At 53.1% G+C, this 15,813-nt stretch overlaps 1 protein-coding gene across 3 annotated transcripts in view; it reads right to left on the reverse strand.

The window, feature by feature from the left end:
* Positions 1-231: 231 nt before the first annotated feature.
* The window catches only part of NACC2 (NACC family member 2), a 77,838-nt gene continuing 62,256 nt past the window's right edge, over positions 232-15,813 (reverse strand). For all 3 annotated transcript variants that reach the window (XM_086764218.1, XM_086764217.1, XM_086764219.1), the window contains exons 2-6: positions 14,797-15,714; positions 6,264-6,431; positions 3,394-3,499; positions 3,023-3,120; positions 232-973 (exon numbers count right to left, since the gene is read on the reverse strand). In XM_086764218.1, coding sequence (XP_086620344.1) covers positions 474-973; positions 3,023-3,120; positions 3,394-3,499; positions 6,264-6,431; positions 14,797-15,652 — 1,728 coding nt within the window. In that variant the 5' untranslated portion in view covers positions 15,653-15,714 and the 3' untranslated portion in view covers positions 232-473. The remainder of the gene's footprint in view (positions 974-3,022; positions 3,121-3,393; positions 3,500-6,263; positions 6,432-14,796; positions 15,715-15,813) is intronic.

Raw genomic sequence — 15,813 nt, forward strand, 5'->3', positions numbered from 1 at the left:
TGCTTTCCTGTTAAGTGACGATAAAACTTTCTTTAGAGGACAAGGTTAACGATGGCTTTACTTCTGAGCTGAGTAATGGATGGGGTGGTGATGACGGGGGGGTGGTGGTGGTCGGGGGGGGGGTGGCTAGCTTTTCTCCTCCCCTTCTTGAAATTAAAAAAAAAAAAAAAAAGGAGAAAAAAAAAAAGAAAAAAGCTACAATCTTATAGACTAACCTCAGGAATATCAAAAAAGGAGCCCAATATTTTTTTTTAAGTAGGTCGCCACAGACCTAGTCGTTTACAGTATAACGAATGCGATTATTTCCTTCATAAATTTTAAATACAAGCAGAATAAAAATCACATTTTTTTCAGGCAACAGTAGCAGTTCAGTAGGTAAGTGGCTTGATCACATTTTTTGTTTTGTATTAGTAATGCATGCAAGCAGCTTTAGTATTACAGATCCCTTATAGGTCACGAAACGTTTGCTCTCTTTATAAAGTCCCTCCGTAAGTACCATCCTGTCTTCTCACGGGAGTTTCGGGCCGGCTGGAGGAGCCCGAACCTTGTTCAAAAGGTTGCGGAGTGCTTTGGGTATCCGATGCCATGGCATCTGTGGCAGCTGCCTCCTGTATCACAGAGCCAGCGCCTTCGGCATCCTCGCTCTGTTCGAAGGACTGGCTGGATCCGTTGCTTAGCTCTACGTTCACCGTGTTAGTTCTCAAGGCTACTATAGTTCCCGAATCGCTCCTCCTCTCTGCATAGATTCGCTGCTCAAACACCTGAGCAGTGTTGGGCTGGAATTCAGGATCCAGGGGGACACTGTTTGTGGTGGAGCCCATGACCGTGCGGTACATCTCCATCCCTTCCGGCAGCATGGACTTAATCTTCGGCAGCCAGCGCTTGCGGACCCGGCGGGCGTTGGTGCACATATCGGCTGCTATAACATTCATCTCGCTTTCCTTAAAGCTCGGGGCAAAATTCTGACAATACACTGCAAAGACAGGGATACACACAGCTGAGGATTCAGAGGAAGGAATACTGAGGTGGCACACAAAGGTGATCGCAGCCTCTGCCCCGTCCCAGAGACCGGCCGCGAGGCTTAGCACGGGCAGGTGCCGCGGAGCTGAGGTTCTCCCGCGGGCCAGAGCTCTCGCAAGGACAGACTGACAGACAAGAACTCCTCACACACAACCCAGAAGAGAGAAAACCAGAAGGCATAGAAATCTCAGTGGCACGGGGATGTGGGCTGGAGAAGGAACACTCGCTCCTGGGGGAGCCAGCGAGCCCCAGAGGAACCAGGCTCCTACCTCGGCAGATGGCCAAAAGCAGAGATGGACACAGAAAAGGCCAACGCAACCTCCGCAACAGTCGATCTTTCTTTAAAAAAACCTACAACCACGGTGGAGCAGGCACAGCTGCGGGGCGGGAAGCTGTCAGAGCTGCTCCAGACCAAGCAGAGGAGACTGCCCGAAGGACCGTCCTCTGCCTCGTGCTGGCCGCTGCGGGGACCTCCAGCATGGCCAGGGTGGCTGCTCCACGTCCCAGCACCAGCAGATCCATACCCTGCAAAGCCCAGCAACGCCTCAGCTGCAGCCCTGCTCCTCCCCGGCGGCCAGGCACCCGGCGTTAGGGAGGAACATCCAAGGAACTGCCGTGGTGAGTAATTACCGACCGGAGCTTGTGCACAGGGCAAAACTCAGGCAGCAAGAAGTCATCTCACGCCCTGACACACGACTGCGTGCTGCGGCACTGTCACTGGGCAGCGACGCCTTTCCAACCTCGGAAGCTCTTTGCAAGCTCCAGCAAGGACCGAGGCTGGACGGTCCAGAGCCAGGGCTCTCTAGGGCGAAGCTGCTAATGGGGAGGCTGTCCCAGGAGACCGCCACGCACGGGCTACAGGCCAGCGCCAACGGCACAACCTAGCGATTTTCTCTTTATGTATTGAACACCTGCCATCTCATCCCTTTTCTCCAGATCTCAGTGGCTGGAAGGCCCCTGGAGTTCAGCAGCAAGCAACAATTAGGGAGAGGAAAGATCTATCTTCTAAATCTTAAAAATAAAAAAATAATTTAACAAATTGCTGAGAGTTTCATTTTCCAGCACAATAATATTTACAGAAAGATTGACTATCCAGAATCCAGCAAGGGTGAGAGAACACGCTGCCTTCCACGAGATATCAAGCCCACGGCAAACGGACGTCGCTGCGCTACCCCGTCAGGGGGTCCTACCCCCCCCAGGCCCTCGCTCACCAGCATGCACCTCTTGTCCCACAGCAAGCTCCTTGTATTCCAGGGGGACTGCGAGAGCCAAATATTTAGTTTACAAACTATACTCAAGGCAGCAGACAGTAAAACAGCAAAGGCTGCCAGCGCGCTGGGGAGCAGACCCTCCCGTGCTTCCAGGGCTGAAGCAGCCATGGATCCCCGATTCCTGGGGGCCCATTTACTGCTGAAGAACAACACCCCCAAAAGCTCTGGGCACCCCAAAGCACGGCTGCTCTCGGGTACCGCCACGGCCCGGGCACCGCGGGGCCAGCCCCTCCGAGAGACGCGCAGAGGACGTCCCTGGGAGATGGACTGGAGCCGCGCGCTCTGCTCCAGTAAACCAAGGGATTCGGCAGAGCCCTGCGCTCGGATGAGCCCGAATGTGAGCCGGAGCCCGGGGCCCTAACAGCCAGCACACCGAGGTGGCCTGTTTGGGCAGTATCAAGCTCTGAATGTTGCCAAAAACATAACTTCAATTTCCTCCGTAGAGCACCTATCAATAAAATAATTAACTGCAAAATTAGTGCTTGAAAATATAGCAAAAGAGTCAAGTAGCAATAATGTTTTGTATTAAGATACTGCCAAAACTCACTACCAATTAACTTCATCTCCCCCTAAATAATGCAAAATAAAGCAACAAATTAATTTTCCTATAACCTAATGTCACCATATGTTGTTCCCATTATTCCGCAACAGACACGGCCGGCCCTGCTTAGGTTTGGGCTTTGCTGGTGGCACGCTGTTCCAACAGAGCAGCAGTAAATCTCTCTCCTTACGTTTGACTGCATTAAGAACCCTGCTGTCCAGGGGCTTCCTGCTGGGATCGCTCGTGGAGGACCGGATTCCAGTTCCGCAGCTGTTGGCAAGCGTGTTCCTGCAAGAAAGGCAAAGGAAGATCCTTACACCGGCACGGCCGCCGCATCGTCCTCTTCCCTTTAGGTTCTTAGGGAAGGGATCATCACGTTACACGACTTTAAGGTGAGGAATTGGAAAACCTTGTGCTCAGGTTTGAGCATCATTAAGAAAAAGCACAGAAATCAGTGCAGCGTATCAGGAGGGTGAAGCACTGAGGACACATTGTCTGTTAGCATGGTTACAACACCAGAAAACAAACCGAGTCCCTTGGGACAGCACAGAGAGGACGTACCGATCAAAGAAGGTGGCCAGAAGACGTCTCAGAAGGACCTTGTGTTTGACACCGGCACATAAGTGGCAATTCATCAGCTGCCCCCGGGTGATGTAAACACCTGAGCCTGGAGGGGACGGAGAGGGAGAGCTGAGAAGGAAAGCCTGGCCTGGCCACCAGCAGCCTGCTCCCCCTGCGCCCGCCGGTCCGGGCGCTGGTGGAACGCAGGAGGGAGCGTGCTCTTCACGTGCTGCTACGAAAGCCCAACAAGGACGGCAGGATTTTTGGAAAAGCCCAGCAGGGACTGTTACGGCAGTCCCTTGGGGTCTTGGCAAGCCCCAGCTAATAATAACTCCTCATTTTGTCATTACAGAAAGGAAGTCTTTGGAAATCAAATGAAAGGACTTGATTTTTTTTTTTTTTTTCCGCAAAGACACACAGTGCAAGGCTTTCTTCTGCGACTTCATACGTACAGATCAGATTATTTATTCTTTCTGAAGGAAGAAAATCCCAATCCATGTGGCCTTTTCTTTCCTCAAGTGAAGGATTGCAGAACATACAACGAAAGAAAGGGAAAAACCCCATCTAGCACAGGAAAGGTAACTCAGTTACACTACAGATCTGTTTCCAAAAATCCCAGCCCATCACCTCTTGATACTTCTGGTGAGCTGGGAATTTTCCTTCTAATGCACAGAAACCTCTGACTTTGAAACACGCTGCCTTCAAGGATGCTCTCCAGAAGAAAAAGGAGCCCCTGCCAAGGCGGCTTCACACGTGCAGGGTTTGGCGGTGCCTTCCAGCCGGATTTTTATCAAACCCTTTCACTTTGCACCAAGCTCACACAGACCAAACCGCTCCTGCCTCGGCATCGGCTTGCGGGGGGGGGGGTTATCCTATTTTTCAAGCACATTGTTATACCAGAGGGTTTTGGTATTTGCTTTTAATTAAGATTAAATAATGGGTCGTATCTGGATCCAGAACATGCTCTGTTCTCCAGATATAAAAACATCTATTGGAGAAATAAAATTACCTCCTGGGTTTCCAGGAAAGCCTACAGATGACTGTCCCTGGTCTTCCGGATCAGACAGAGCTGCAGAGCACCAGGGCGGGTGCCCAGCATCTCCCTGAGCCCAACCCTCTGCCCCGGGACGGCAGCTGCCTGCCCGCTTCCCAGCCCCGGCCACGGGTCCTGCCCCAGGAAACAGCCAGCATCGCCCCGCATCTGAGCGGTCCTGCCTCTCGCCACGCTCCACGCGCAGTATGGGTCCCTCCGACGCGCTGTGACGAGGGCACGGCTTGTCGGAGACCCTCTCAGAGAGAGCTGCCGCAGTTTGCAGAATCAATCGTGGCATAAAAAAAAAAAAAAAAAAAGCAGACAAAAGGAAAATACTGCGAATGAAGCGCTGGGGAAAACTGCCACTGCAGGATCCTCCTGGTGCTCTGGGGTCAAGCTCCCCTCACGTCTCACCAGGTTTGAGACAGCAATTAGCGTTTTCAGCAGTGGTATTTTAAGAGATAAGCCATCAGAGGGAACGCCAGATGCTACCCAGGGTAACTTCACTTTAATAAATAAAAAATAACCCAGGTAGCCGCTATCGGTTCGACATATTAATCTACTTTTTTCCCAGATTGAAAAATGTAAATCAAGCAGAGCTGCCTCAAGCCAATTTGCAGCTCTCACTGTGAAAATACCCTGCACCACTTCATGGTTTTAAGAAGTCTCACATAAAATGTAAAAGGGGACAAAATGAATATTCCAGATACAAAACAAATACTTGTGGTTGCACGCTGTGCTGCGGCGTGTGTGCTTTACCCCTGCCTTCCACCAAAGGCCCATCCTCCACCAGACGGAAACCTTTCTGGGCATCCCCTGAATCCAGGTTCCTTCTACAGACTGAAAAGAAAATCACGCTGCTCACCAAGAGAGAAATGACCAGAAAAAAAAAGGACAATTGATTCGGATCGATTGCGCTGCCACACATCCTTTCTGTACCGAGGGCTTCACAGGTATTAACGACCCCTCCGTGCGGCAGCGGGTACGAGCTGTCACCCGAAGGTGGCTTCAGCTAAACGCAGCGACGGCCACGGGAAAAACCTTCACCGCAGCGCGGGCTGTAAGCTGAGAGGAGCACTGCAGCACAGCCAAGCCGGGGGAACTTAGAAAGGCAGAATGTGATTATTTAAACTGGGATTTGCCCTGGACACCCCAGTCCAGCATCCATCTTCTGAGCAGCGCCTGGACTTCACTCTTTATCCAGACCTACACCACGAGTAGCACTAAAAACTGAACAGCGCCATCTTCCACCTAAGGGAAGCCCTTTATAGGAAAGTAGTGAACTCTCCCAATGTCGTAAACTCCCCCCAAATGAAAATAAAGATATAAAAAGGACCAAAACCAGTTCCTTCTCTTCCTTCCCACTGCAGCGTTTGACCATTGAGTAACATCTCCAATTTAAAAAAAAAAAAATTACAGGTTTTCCAAAGCTTGTTCACTGACATAAATTCTATCTCCATCACTTTGTAAATCTTAGAATGCAATAGGGTTTTTGGGGTTTTTCTTTTTTTTTTTTCTTTTTAGATCTGTGCATCTAAATCAAAACCCAATTGCGATGCAGCCCACACCAATCAGGAAGAGCACAAGCTGGAGAATTCAATTACAACGCTAAATTAATTCAATTGAATAAATCCTGTTAATGACACATTTTCCTATCAGCAAATGAATGGAAACTTAGAACTTTTAAAAAGATGATTGGTGGTGAATAATCCAGAAAGACAGAGCAAGGGCAGACAAGATGCACGACTCCAACAATGACGCAAGAACCCATTTCAGGAAGGAAACCATCGGCGACCCCCAGGCATTCTGAAGCAAAGTGAAGTTACCCCCTCATTACCTGCAACGAGCTCGAGCTTTTCTCCAGGATCTCCCTCCGAGTAGAGTTTTGGGTGGCAACGGTATCCGATTTGACTGATAAGACTGGCTGGGAGAGCAACCAGATCCCGTCGTATGAGGACACAGGAGCGGTTCTCCAGTGGGATCTGCTCTGGCTTCTCTTGTGCAACTTAAAAATTAAAAGGGAAAACCATTAAAACACTTTATTATGCAGGCATAACATTAACAGAAGGTCAGATTTTGACTTTTTCAGACAGCTCTTGGAAATACTCCTCCCTCTAGAAGTACAACCATTCGCCAGGGCTCTCGACCCCAGGGCAGATGCCACCTGAGCGCGTGGAAAGACGCCCCGGTCTCCCCCACCACAGAGGTCTCATACGTGCGTTTGCGTTCTGCAAGAGGGATTCTTGGAATGTAATTACGCTTTAACTTTTCCTAAGTTAATCATTGATGAAAATGGGCAACTCTGCACAGCTGGCATCGTTCTGGAAGTGCAGCGTACGGAGCTGGCTTCCCCAGACACTCCCGGAAGAACGGCAGGTTACCTCACCAGGGGTTTCCAAAACAGGCAATAAATAGCCAGAGTTTGACAAATACCCGCATCAGTACCATAACTGCTTCTCCTGATGGCTTTTTTTCCCTGCTAAAGTTAAAAGCCAGACTCTGCAATACCCCCTGCATGGAAAGGGCGCTGCAGCCTCGCTGAAGACGGCACCCACCAGGCACCTCCCGCGAGCCCCAGCTCACCTCCCAGCGCGTCTTCTCCTCCTCTGCCTCTTGTCGGCCAATTTTTCCTCTCAGTAACAAGAGAGTCCCCAGCCAACAAGCCGAAAAACGTTATTAAGCTGTGGCTTCAAACCAAATTACTGGGTTTTGCCAGGATGCCCCAACGTACCATCCCACCACCCCATGTCCGTTAAGGTGGGAAAGCTGGAAGAACCAAGCGCCCCTACCCGCACCGCGCAAGTCTGGGTCTTGTGGCCGCACAGAGGATTTGTGTTCTAAAGCACATTTACAGCGCAAGTCCACAGGCTTGCTTAACATTTTTGACAGTAAAAAAAAATAATTTTGTTAATTTTTGACAGGAAAAGAGGGCTGACACGGGTGTACACCAACTCCAGCTGCAGTGGGATGCACTGGGAGCAGTTACAGTTCTGAGCGGCAGCCCAGCTCCACAACGACCCATCTTTTTCCCCAAAATTGCATGATAGCGTGGCAAGTGCCACACATAAAACCAAACCCTGCTCTGTGAATACAGAGAGAAGAAAAAACCCCAGCAATTAGCGTTTCTGAACTCAAAACGTCTCCTACTCAAGAGGTGCCTTTTCCTGCAATTATTCCGGTGTTCCGGGGGCCGCTTTTCCACTCTCTAGATAAAATAACAAGTTTTGCAGACTTGTTGCTGCAGTAACCGAAGAGCGATGGCTCCGGCACAATGGGAGCAGTGTTCTAACTAGGACATGCCCCACGACGCCTGCATCCTATCGCAGGCACGGGGCCGGCAGCGTCCCCACCCTCCTTCCCTAAAAAGTCGGAATGCCAGGAGGATGCTCCTTGCTCGTGGAGCCGCATCGCGGCAGAGCAGCGTTTCGGGCAGTGACGGAGGAGCAAACAGCGGCAGAACAATTCACACGACGTTTTTAAGCTAATTTCTCTTTCTGTCACCGCCCGATTATCTATGCAGAGCGGCAGGGCTTTGCAGAGCCGACGCGCAGCCGCGCCGACACACGGAATTGTCACCACCTCCGACGGTTCCCTGTTTGAGAGCTCCCAAGCATCCTGACGCCCTCTCCTTGGAGATGGCAGTCACCTGCTCATACAGAGGAAGCATCTCAAAGACCTGCTGTACTTCTGGTGCCTTCAAAGAGCGATAAGCAGAGTCTATCCAATTAAACACTAATATTTTCCAGCTTAAACAAACCAAAAGCAGAGGGCATGGGGGAACCAACACCCAGGGAGGGCTGGCTCTGCTGCCCTTCACAGGCTTTTCGGCTCTGGCGAGGCGTGCTCACCAAGGCAGGGTGTAGGAGCACAAGGGCCACCGCCAAGTGACCGCAAATCTCGAGGGGAAAGGAAGCAGCGAGACCGGACGCCACAGTCAGCTCTCACCCAGAGCTCTCTGCAGCTCTCTGAACTAAAAGATAAAATTATACATACCCACACGTGAGCTATCGTTCTATCTACTGCCGTCCTTGGGGAAACGAAACACCTACAACATCCAAACGGCAAACAGCTACAGCCGACAAGGACAAACCTACCTGCTCTACCATCTTGCACAGGCAAACACGCAATAAAAAACGAACTTTGGGCCAAAGAGATCCTACGGCAGCAATAACAAGGCAGGCAAGAGAAAGATCAGCACAAGCAGAGTGCTCACGCTCCCCTCCGAGGGAAATGCTGCCGGGTCTGGTGTCAAACCTGTTTTCTTGAAAGAGAAGCAGCTCTTCAGGAAGACAATGCTGCCGTGCCAGCTGGTGACAACCCTGCCTTGGAGAAATCATTTGCTTTTGAAGACTTTTAGTTTCCTACACATGGAGCCATCGAGAAGTTTACATTCCTTCCCGTGAAATCAAATACTCCATAAAACAAACTAAAATTCGGGCTAAAAAGATGGAGGGTAACTCAATCCACTATTCCCTTCTCGTTACATCTGCCCCCGCTGGCTCGCCGTCTATAAATCTCTTATTAAACATGGGCATGAATCATTTTTTGGACTTTGTTTCCACTACAGGCTTAGCACAAATCCAACGATACCAAACAAAAACGACCAAAGATTCAGGCCTTTCAGTGCCACCTCAATTCGGGAGATAGCCATCGGTTACGTAAAGAAGCGGGATACAAGAGGCACTTTGCTCCCATGTTTTCAAAGAAAGCCACTCTGTTTGGCCTTTCTGCTCTGGAGAACAGGATAGTATTCGCTTCTAATTAATGTGTGTCTTCGGAGGGCAGCGGCTCCTTCCCTTTGAGTGAAAGGGCAAACAATGTGAAGTATTGTTTAACAGCGTTTTGTTCTCGGCCAAGAAAGGAGCCCACCAGCGAGCGGAGAGGGGCAGGAAACCATTCCAGAGGAAGCGACGGGAGCTGCCAGCCAGACACCGGGATATTTTATTTATGCAGATATACGCTTCCATCTCAAACTTAAGACGGATGCTGCGGCTGGCAACAAGTGCTCCAGAATGGGAAATATCCCGGGTTTTCTGGCTGAAGAAGCGGCCTCAAACCCACTCACCGGTCTGTGCTCCGAGGAAAGCTGGAGTCGCAGGAATGACCGGTGCTCCACGGCTCCAGGCTTTCCATGATGCCAGGGGCCTGCGTCCTCCTTGTCCCCATCCGTCTCAGAGGCCCGTCACACCACCCTCCTGCTGAGCCCGCGGTGGCTCTGGTGACGCCAGGACAGTTGCCCCTCCTGCCCGAGGTGCCTGGGACCAGAGATGCTGAGCCCACACCGCTCCCATTGACCCTCATCCGTGATGGGCAACACCAATGCCCGGGGCCTGGCAGCGCTGGGAATTGCTGGCCACACGCCTGGCAGCAGTATTCACTTCTTTCCTTAGTTCCTGACAATCCAGACACCAGGGCTTCAAAATCATTCATGAACCCCCAGTTCCCACCAGTCTGGGTTCTTGTCTTGACCGTTTACTGGATATAAACTCTCAACATACTCTCCTGGGTGAGGAAGAACTATTTCTGTCTCAGGAATGGGATTCTGAGATAGAGAAAGATCAGAGTGATGGATCCTCACCCAAAAGCTAACATCTACAGAGCTTCAGCATGGAACCACAAGTCAGGAGCCCTGGTCCACCGCAATGGCTACAAAGCCATCTCCATCTGCTCCACCACCGGCCACCCCGTATACAAACAGGTGCACAACTCTCCCCTGGCATGAAGTTTCTTTTCAAAAAGAACAACGTTTTACAGACATTTTTATCCCACTGGCCTATCTTCCACTGGCAATGGAACTACCCCAAAAATAGCATCCCTGGCATCGCCAGCATCTGCCTGCGTACGTAAAGCCGTACCACAGAGGACACGCGCACGCACGGTGGGACAGATATATGATACAGTCCCAACCAGGATCGTTTACGTTTTACAAACAGTGCATTTATAACAACGTACTGGAACACAGAGATGTGATTTGTGACCTATTTATACAAGGAGGTGATCTGGAATCAGGATAGGAAAAATATTCCTGGTTTATAAATACCCCTATCTTGCCTTCGCTTCAGATCTCAGCCAGGAGCGAAACATCTGCCAGCCTAAAATTAAACATCTGTGTTTTACGTCGAGGAAACGGGGACTGGAAGTTTAATGCCAAAAAAGGCCAGAGGCTGCGTGCCCCCGGCACGGGGCTCTGCCTTCCTGCGGCTGCTCAGCGCCACCCGTCCCCGTGCCGCGCCGGGACGGGCGATGCCGGTGCTGACTGGCTCCCGGCGGCACTTCCAGCAGCGGGGCTCTCTGCAGCCAAAGCCCCTCAACGCAAAGCCAAAGGAAGAGCGCTCTGGCAAACAAACAGGACATCCTCTTCTCACCACAGTTCCGAAAAGCGACACCGGCTCTTTCCTCAGAGCATCCCCGCCGTGCGCAGCAGGGTCGGACCGACCACCGCAGGGCACGGCTCCTCGCGGGAGCCCGTCACCGTTCCCGCAGTCAGAACCAGCCGCTGGATTACGGCTGCAATTACCCGGCGTCGCCAGCCGTGATCTACATCCTCGCAGCGCCTCGCTCTCGGGCTCGGTTCGGGGTGCTGCACGGGCTGCGCCGGAGCCGCTCGTTACGGATTCTGGGCTGTTCCTCGCCCTCTTTCCTTACTGTCAGGAATCAGGGGCCAGGAGAGAAAACTATTCTCTCGGCTAATTACCACAACTATCCTATAATGGCTATTTTAGATGAATTTTTAATGAAGTGTGCTCTTGTCAGTTCAGGATTTCATAACTTTCAAGCCCAGCCTTTACATTCCAGCCATTTGCTGCATAAAGATTTCTCCTCTCCCCTGCAAAGCGGCGCAGCAGGAGCAGGGGAGGAGGACGGACCCTCGCGCAACTTCGCTTGCGCCTGTCAAAATTAAATTAACTGCATCTGCTAAGCAGCAAGCTGACTGACAAGAACGCGGTTCAGTGCAGAAAAACGCCGAGCATCTGCAAGTCCTGCTGAAACCCACTTCAGCTCAGGCCCACGACGCTGTAATTAACAAGGATAAAAATACTTTGCTTTTGTTTAATATTTTCTGGAGTTGTGCATTCCTCAGATCAGATGCTAGAAACCTCATTAAGTCTCACTCGTGTCCTCAAGGCCCACATGTTCTCCACAGCTAGCCCCAGTTAGAGGGAAAGGAGCCATTTTACCGCCATGCTCCCAGCCTGACACAGCAGCAGGCGGGTGTGGGGACAGCGGCGGTGACACCCCGGCCACCGAACGCGGCCAGAGGCGGGTGGGAGCTGAGGCACCTTTTCCTACATCCCTCTGCAAGCCGCTGCCCTGTCTGCCGACACCCAAACCTACCCCTCCCATCGGCCCGTGTTTAAGACTGGGCTTATCCCTTCATTTATCTGCCGCTCCTTTTGCAGGTCCAACACCTTCCCTGGTCCATCACACCACGGCGAGAGGCACATCACTTGACGTGCCTCCTCCTCCTCCTCCTCGCTCCCTCTCCTACCATCAAACCCTTGGCCAAGGTGGTGATGTGCTCCCTGTCTCTCTGACCGCCGCTTTGGACACGGCTCTCTGATCCCAGCTTTGGGGATCTGCCATGGTTCTGACTATAAAAACAGACGAACCAAAATAAATTTCAGAAAAACAAGCCTTGGAGCAAGAAGAGGTTTCGTGACCCCTCAGGCTGGAGGTGGGGGTCCTACCGAGCGCCTTCCCCTGCCTTGCGCTGTCCTGACTTCGGAAGCGATGCTCAAGGGAAGCGAAGAACATCAGCCACCAGCATCCCACCACGCGCTCGCTGGCATGAGCTCAGTCAACACTTCAGCCGGGGAAGGAAAAAAAGTGGAGAAAAAGGAGAAGAAAAAAAAAAAACCCTATCTGAAATTCAGGGCTTCATCTGCTGTGCTCTTCTTTGGCTTTGTTTTTGTTTTTACAAACGGGGCTCTTGGAAACCTTGGCAATCACTGTTTTAAAGGCCTCCCCCCTCCCCCCAGCCTTTGTGAGGCTGTCGGGATCTCCGTGCCAGCAGCAGGATTAGCTGGCTTCTCTCTTCCATCTTATGGTTTTATTATTCTGCACCTTTTGAGGGTACAGTTTATCCCGAGTAATTAAAACACAGTTAGCCATACAAGTCCAAACCATAATGGAATAGCTTAGGTTTTATTTTTTTTAATCTCTTTTTTGTGCGCCCTCTTTTTCAGGAAGCCTCATACTATAGCTGGCTTATTTAAAACGGGAAACTCCCTTGAAACATGCTGGTGCGGAAGAAATATTTTAGCAGAAACGTGGTATATCAGAGCCTTACGGCGGGGCCGGGCAGCACCGCGCTCCCGACCTGCCTCCTCCTCACACGGGCATCACGACACGGTTCAAGTCTTCCCCCTACAGAAACCAAGCAGGAAAACTGTAGAAACCAAACAGGCTGCAGGATGCCCGGCTCCGGCACGAGGGCTGGATGGCTGCAGCATCTCCAGCGATGCCCGAGAAAGCCGCTGGTATTTTCACTTTTCCAACTGGGACAACTCCTGCACCGCACGAGTTAGGTACAGGCTAAGAGCTGCTGCCTGCATGGTCCCGGGGCTGGTCCTGCGCTCGCCCTCTGCATTGATTTTGTTCTGTGACTGGACGAACTGGCCCCGTGACAGGGAAGGAAAGCACCGTGTCCAAGGGCACAATCCCACCGCGCTGGGGAATAACGCTGCGAGCCCCGGCGCTGAAGGCAAACTCACGTTATTCACCGCACGCTCTACAGTGACATAAAACCACAACCAGTGTGAGGGAGAACAGCCTGATCTCTCTTCGGTCTGACTCCAACAGCGGCCAGGACACAGGGCCCAGCTCCTGCCACGCAGGAGACTCCAACCCCATCCCTGTCCCCTGATCCCGCTCCTCCTCGCCCGCCCGACACCAACTGCCGTTCCTACCAGTACGCTGCCTCCCTTCTGCCCACAGCTGGCTCAAAAACGCTTGGGAAATGCTGCTTAGCTGCCTGCTACCTGGCGGGGGACACGCCAAGGGGACGCTGGGCTCCTGCTCTTTGGGACGGGATGGGACGGGACAACGCGTGGGGATGCGCCTGCTCTCAGTACTGGGGAAAGCCTGGCTTTGGGTAACAGAAATAGCCGCATTTGTCAAGTCTTCTCCCTTGCTTAAGAACAAAATCAAACAGCTTTGAGGAAAGCATGCCAGCTCTTCGGCAAACGAGAGTTAAATATTTGCAAAATCAGCCCAGCGATTTCAGCGCAGAAGCATAGCGGGGAAAGCGGCTCCGGGCGAGAGGATGCTCCGCGCTGCCAGAGCCGGCGGGGAGATGTCCCTCCCCGGGGAGCGCCCGCGGATCAAAGCTGCCACCACAGACACCTGCAGCTCTGACGGGGGGGCCAGGGCATCGACGCCGAGCCCCTGCGTGGGATGCAGGCACGCCAGCGACCCAGCTGGGCACCTCCTGCTCCGGTCCTGAGCCCCCAGCTCCGTACCCCTCACCCTCCCCTGCTCCTCAACAGGGTCTGAGCCCAGCAAGGTGCTCGGGGGTGGGGGGGTGCATGCCCTGGGGACCCCTCTCCTGCGTGGGAAGTGGCCTCGTGGCCCCACGCCCACCCCGGGACCGAGCCGGCAGCTCCCGGCCGAGCACCACCGGAGTGAAGCCACCTCCTCTGCCTGAGGCACGCCCAGGGACTCACCTCGTAGGGAAAGAAAATATTACCAGGAGGCCCTCAAAGTGCTTTTCCCTTTGTGACAGCGATGCGCCGGGCAAGGCTGGCGAAGGAAAGGGGGGTCACTTCAGGCAGTGGGGATAAAAGCCTTTTTCTTTATGCAGATATGCCTAATTAACAGCATCTCTGAAAATGATTTGCTTGATGGTTTTTCCCTTCCTCCAAACACCACACATTCATCACTTTAAAAAAAAATTATTCCAAACGGGCAGGACAGAGGGAACGTGCCTCGCACCTCGCTGAAGACCAACTCCCAGACCGACCACCTAACCCCTGCTGGGCCTCCCATCCCACGGACCCCATCCCTCTCGGAATGCCCACGGCAGGCGAGCTGAGCCATCCCCACGGGACGGGCATCACCACCGGCATGGCTCACATAACCACCGCGCTGCTTGGCGGCAGCCTCAGCCCGAAAGCGAAGGGCTAAGCTGGCCGTGGCGGATGACGCAGGCTCTCAGCCGGGGACACAGCCCATCAGCGATGGCACGGGGGAACCTGCCCGTGCCACACCTGGACATCACCACCGAGCACCGCGCTACGTAAATAAACAAGCAAAGCCCCAGAAAACAAAAAGCCTAGTGAACAAACCCAAAATAACCCATGCTGGCTGGAGAAGGACCGAGCAAGCACAGAAGGAGAGTGGAAAACCCAAGCAGAGAGACCGTCCATTACCAGAGTAGCCTCCCGAGGACTTGATGTACATCTGCCCGTACTGCTCCTCCACCATGGTGTCGTACGCCTCGTCGTCCTCCTCATCCTCCTCGTTGTGGTAGGAGGTGGGGCTGTCGGTGGTGGGAATGCTGCTGGCGCCGGGGCTCGTCCGCTCCCCCTGCGAGTACTGGACCTGCTGGACGTTGGGGATGAGGGTGGCCAGGTTGGGCATCCCGTAGTAGGAGACACGGGAGAGCTTCAGGGGAGCGGCGTTGGGGCCGCCGCCGCCCGTCCCCTCCCGGGCGCCGGGCTCGAGGGGCCGCTTGCCGGGCAGGGCAGCTGCCTGCAGCTCGAGGTTCTCGTGTTTGACGCGCGTGAGGAGCGGGATGGGCATGGAGGGGGACATGACGTAGGGCGCCGAGGCCGACTGCAGCTGGTTGCAGGGGCTCTGCGGCTCGGAGCTGGGATCTTCGATCATGGTGGTCTGAGAGTCACAGTGGGGAGAGCTGACCTTGAACATCAAGTCCGTCCCTTTCTCCACGATGTGCTGGATCTGCAGGAAGCCCGCCGTGTACATCACCACCAGCTGCTCGCTCGCCGCCATGGTCAGCTTCCCGGTGTAGCAGAAGGAGAGGATCTGCTGGAAGCAAGCGGGGGGGACGCTACCCGGCAGCTCAAAGGCGTTTTTGCTGTTCCCACTGAACAAGTCTCGGAAGTAGAGGCTGCTGGCGGCCAGGACCGCCCGGTGAGCCTTGAAGGCTTGGCCCTTCACCACGATGGAGACATCGCAGTACAGCCCCAGCAGCCGCTGCTCGTTCAGGCAGCCCAGAACGGTGTTCCCAAAGTTGGGAATCTCTATGTGCAACATCTGCGACATGGCTCAGGATCGGCTGGAGCTCCTCAGACATTCAACGCAGGAATATCCAAAGTAGGGCACATCTGAAAAACGGAGAAGGCAGGGAGAGAGGCACAGCTTTTTTAGACAGTTCACCAAAGCAGGCGGAAGCAGAGGAACCCACCTCACCCGACATCAAAGGC

The sequence above is a fragment of the Chlamydotis macqueenii genome, chromosome 20, assembly GCF_036417535.1.
Source record: "Chlamydotis macqueenii isolate bChlMac1 chromosome 20, bChlMac1.mat, whole genome shotgun sequence".
Taxonomy (NCBI): Eukaryota; Metazoa; Chordata; class Aves; order Otidiformes; family Otididae; genus Chlamydotis; species Chlamydotis macqueenii.